This window comes from Eleginops maclovinus, chromosome 15, assembly GCF_036324505.1.
Source record: "Eleginops maclovinus isolate JMC-PN-2008 ecotype Puerto Natales chromosome 15, JC_Emac_rtc_rv5, whole genome shotgun sequence".
NCBI classification, from domain to species: domain Eukaryota; kingdom Metazoa; phylum Chordata; class Actinopteri; order Perciformes; family Eleginopidae; genus Eleginops; species Eleginops maclovinus.
Window position 1 is genome coordinate 9,790,087 of NC_086363.1, and position 4,343 is coordinate 9,794,429.

A 4,343-nucleotide genomic window follows, 5' to 3' on the forward strand; every position below is an offset into this window, starting at 1 on the left:
TGTGCCAGAGCTGTGTAAAGAATTTTCCAGTGGGTGGTTCTTCCCAGTAAGTCATTCCCCCCGAAAGATCTCAAATCAAAAAGAGGTAACACTCCTGTACATGAAACTGAATTACCATATGCCTTGAATTAATTCCCTTGATAGAAAAAAAGAAAGAAATTATGCCGTCAAGAAGGATTTAGGGAAACAAGATTGAGTAACATGTCTTCGCAAATATAGACGATCTTTGGTCCACATACAGCCTATTGTAGGTTGTGTTTACCGGAAACGCGTTGAGAAGGAAACTACATAGAAATATCTGAAATATGTTGAGAAACAACTCAGAATTAAGACCAGAAAAAGATGAAACTTGTATTTTCTGTTTAATAGCCAACGATCAAGACAAAGAAACGAAAGTCCTCAAAAAGGTAAGATCCAGTTGTAACGGCAGGTAAAGCCTTCTACATTTAGGAATCTCAATGACGGTAAGGAACTTTAATTATAGAGCCTTTTTCTTAACAAAGTTATGTACAATAAATAAACGTAAAACAATTTTTTAAAAAAGTTATATAACTTGAGCAAAGAAACTACAAATTGGTAAAACAAAAGTACAATAAGTTCGGTAAAGACAATTCTAATAATAAATCACGTAAAAAAAACAATGCATTTTAAGAATTGATTCAAAGTATTAGGTCAAATTCAGACCACAAACACTGCGATAACACATTGTTGTTTCAGAGAATGGGGGCCCACAATAATACAAGTCATATGAGATTGATCCATGCTGCATTCATTGTCCGTAGGTTAACATGTGTGTTTATTATGTTATTCCATCCTCTCTGACAGAACAAGGAGCTGGTGTGTTTTAGCGACATTTATCCTGCTGCTCCTCACCACTACCTGGTTGTACCCATTCAGCACATCGACAGCTGCTTCTCGCTACACAGGGGACACGTTGGTCTCGGTCAGTCATAAGATCACTAAAAGCCAATTAAAGCTGTGCAATTACCACTGAAGATCTATTTCCCCTGACCTCTGCAAATAGTTACATAGTACAGCTGCAAATATTGTTACTACTACCTTTCTAACTATTTAGGACATTGTTATGAGACTGGTGGTGAAACTATTTCCACATCTGCTACTGCAACTTCCACATTTACCTCCTCATTTATTGTTCATTTTATTATTGGGATGTTTAAGCTCCCCTATAGTGCTATTTATTACAACTGAAGGGTTGTATCCAACAGTTAAGAGGATGGCGGAAATGGGGAAAGCTGTGCTACAAGACCAAGGGATCACTGATATGGAGGATATAAGGTAGGAAGAACAGTGTGTGTGAGCTTAAACGGTAAAGAGAGGTGGTAACTTTCTCACTATTGCAAAATTCAAAGGTTTTCATTTGTTGTTATTTCTTTATTCAAATGTCTTAAACTGTTCTTTGAGATGTTTGTCTGACTGCTGATCATTAAATGATTGTGTTTTCCTACACAGCCTGGGCTTCCACCAACCTCCCAATACTTCTGTCGATCACCTCCACCTGCATGTGCTCGCCCCTCGCAGCCAAATCTACGAAGCCTTGATGTATAAGTTTATTCCAAGTACATACAATTTTGTTACGGTGAGAGGCTAAATATGAAACGATAATGTTGCTGAAACAGACCCTTTATGCCCTTGCCCTATTTAAATGAATATTTTTCACTTTACAGGAAGAACTTCTCCGGAATCATATTAAGGATAAAGCTCCCATAGTAAATGAGAGAAAGCGGAGAGAAAGCTGTATAAACTGTCATGGCTTTTTTTGGTAAACCGAGTGATTAAATGAAATAATGAGGGGGATAAATGTGTTGGTTCTGAAAGCCATAGCATTGAAATGTCCCAACAGTTGTATCTAATGTGTGTTCAAGGCTTTGTGTGTACATCTTATTGACAAAGTGTGAAACAAATGTGACTTTTATTGTTTATTTAAGATGTTTAATGCAAGGCTCTGCTCCTAATCCTCGCGGTGAGCAAAGAGCATATCATGGTTGTTGTAAATTTGGAAGACATTAATTTTGATTGTGTGTCTACGTTGTTTGCATCAATTGAAACAGCTGAATATATCTTTTGATGTCTTTGTCAGAGGCGGCTGGCCCATAGGGGGCGCTGGGGCTCTGCCCCACCAGCTGTTGAGGGGAAAAAATATTTTTTTTAAATCAATGTCAGTTTTACTTAATAGTGTGTGTGCCTACATGCAATTTAAATCATTTAAACAACATTTCCACCAACTAACACTCATTAAACAGTGAATTTCCACTGACAGACAGTGTATCATTCTCTCATGGGGCGATCGGCAAAGTGCCCCTGACCGGCAGCTAAACAGCCAATCCGGTTATGGTTGCTAGGGGGAAATTATGAATAATTGGCCTATCAACGTCGCCAAATTTAACGGCGGCGGGGCGCTGGAAATTTAGCCCCAACTGCTACGTAAAATGCGTGAAGGTTTAGGATTGCTGTAGCTACATAAGGAGCCAGCGATAGTTTTTTTTCGTAGTGCGACTCCCAGACTCTGTCCTACGCTACGTGGGGAAAAAATACGCGCGACGACGCTTTGTTGTTTCTCTCAGGCTGTGACATGCAATGACAACTGTATGGCACTGATGCTGTTTTCTCCAAGTAAATGCATTTTTCCTTGAGGGAGGGTATTAAAATAATCTGTTTATGTAATTTTTTTTGAAAATAACTTGGTTCTAAATTCTTTGTATATGTTACATTTTAATAGGAAAGTTCTGTTTCATTCTCTCTTCTCAACCCACACTCACTCATTCACTCACTCACTGTTGATTTGTATAGATTCAGCTGAAATCATACCCTTGTTGTTAATTTATCCCTTGATTGTATTGTATAGTATTTGATAGCATAAAGTCTAATATAGCTGTAAATTGTAACTTTTTCTGTGAAGCTGGAAACTGTGAAATTAAATTATTATTGTGGAACTGTAGTCATTTTCCGACTGTTCATTTGAATGCTTATGCTAGATTAGGCAGGGAAATCTGTTGGCACACTAGCCCCACCAAGATTTTTTTTCACCAGCCGCCACTGGTCTTTGTGTCACAACCTATCGGATGCACTGGGGTCAAATATGTCTTTTAATATTAATATATTATATAGAATTGTAATTAAAGATATTGAGAAGCTCCAAATGAAGGAGTCATTGCTGAACAATCTTAATGGTTTAATTATTTTTGGTTCAATGTTTTCTAAGCTTTTTCTAAGGTGTTTCTCTGCCATACACTAATGTCTGAACACTGAATAAAAAAACTCATAATGACAGGTCTGTAGGTAAAGTCCCTAACACAGGAAAACATGTAATTATTTGCCTTTTTTGGCAGCGTGTGCAAAGATATCTAAAGGGTTTTCATGATATAAGATAAGAGCAATGGATCTTCGCAAAATTCGCTTCTGGTTTACATTACAGTGTCACTTCTTCCTGTGCGCCACTTGGAGTCACTAGTGAGACTTTCATCTCTGTCAATCTGTTTTTGTTTCATGGCACAGGATTTAAAAGCTGACTGTATTGTTTTATTAGTGGTGTAGAAATCATATAGGTTAATAATCATAACTAATCCTCTCTGACATTATTATTGTTATTCTTCTATAATACTGCAGTTTCATTTTCAATATTTCCATGCAGATATACACACCTGTATTGTCCCTTCAGGGTTCTGCAAACAATCATTTTATAATCTTGTTGTCATGTGTCAGTACCAAGATTGAAAAGGGAAATATTTTCAAAGCTTTGTGTCATCTTGAATTTGCTAAACTACGGAAGAAGGTGCCCAAAACTATAACATCCATTGTCAACAGCAAAACATGACAGTGTGGAAGAAGCTGTCATTCATAATAAAAAAAAGAAAACACAATCTCTCAGACCAATACTTTTTATTTATTTTAGTTTTTAAATCTACAAGAAGAGCCCAACTTTTTGTACACTGTACAAATGCATCATTCTGCAAGCTATGTGATTATTTCTCATGTACAAACATTAGTACATTAGTTTTATTTTTTCAATTATAATCAAGTTATAATAATGTATTTTATTTCCCTTTATTCAAGAAAAATAAATACGTACATCAAACATTATATACACACAAAACATTGACTTCAGGAAATAATCAACATCAGACCAAACAATGTTTTCTTCATGTAAATTACAACAATTAGAAAAACCGGTCAATATTCAGATTTAATCTCTCTTTTTTTACAGGTATGTATGTAAGCAATAACACTGTCACCAGCAGCTGGTATCCCGGCCGGTGACGTCAACTTCTTCACGGTTCACGTTGACCTGACGCTTTCGCTGCTGCGGTGAAGCCCCGCCCCTCCCT

At 36.9% G+C, this 4,343-nt stretch overlaps 1 protein-coding gene across 1 annotated transcript; it reads left to right on the forward strand.

The window, feature by feature from the left end:
- Window positions 1-98: 98 nt before the first annotated feature.
- Window positions 99-2,956, forward strand: LOC134877284 (adenosine 5'-monophosphoramidase HINT3-like). Its single transcript, XM_063902743.1, has 5 exons — window positions 99-407; window positions 826-943; window positions 1,227-1,296; window positions 1,471-1,597; window positions 1,686-2,956. The coding sequence occupies exons 1-5, from the start codon at window positions 306-308 to the stop codon at window positions 1,782-1,784; spliced, it is 516 nt and encodes a 171-aa protein (XP_063758813.1). The 5' UTR covers window positions 99-305; the 3' UTR covers window positions 1,785-2,956.
- Window positions 2,957-4,343: the final 1,387 nt, after the last annotated feature.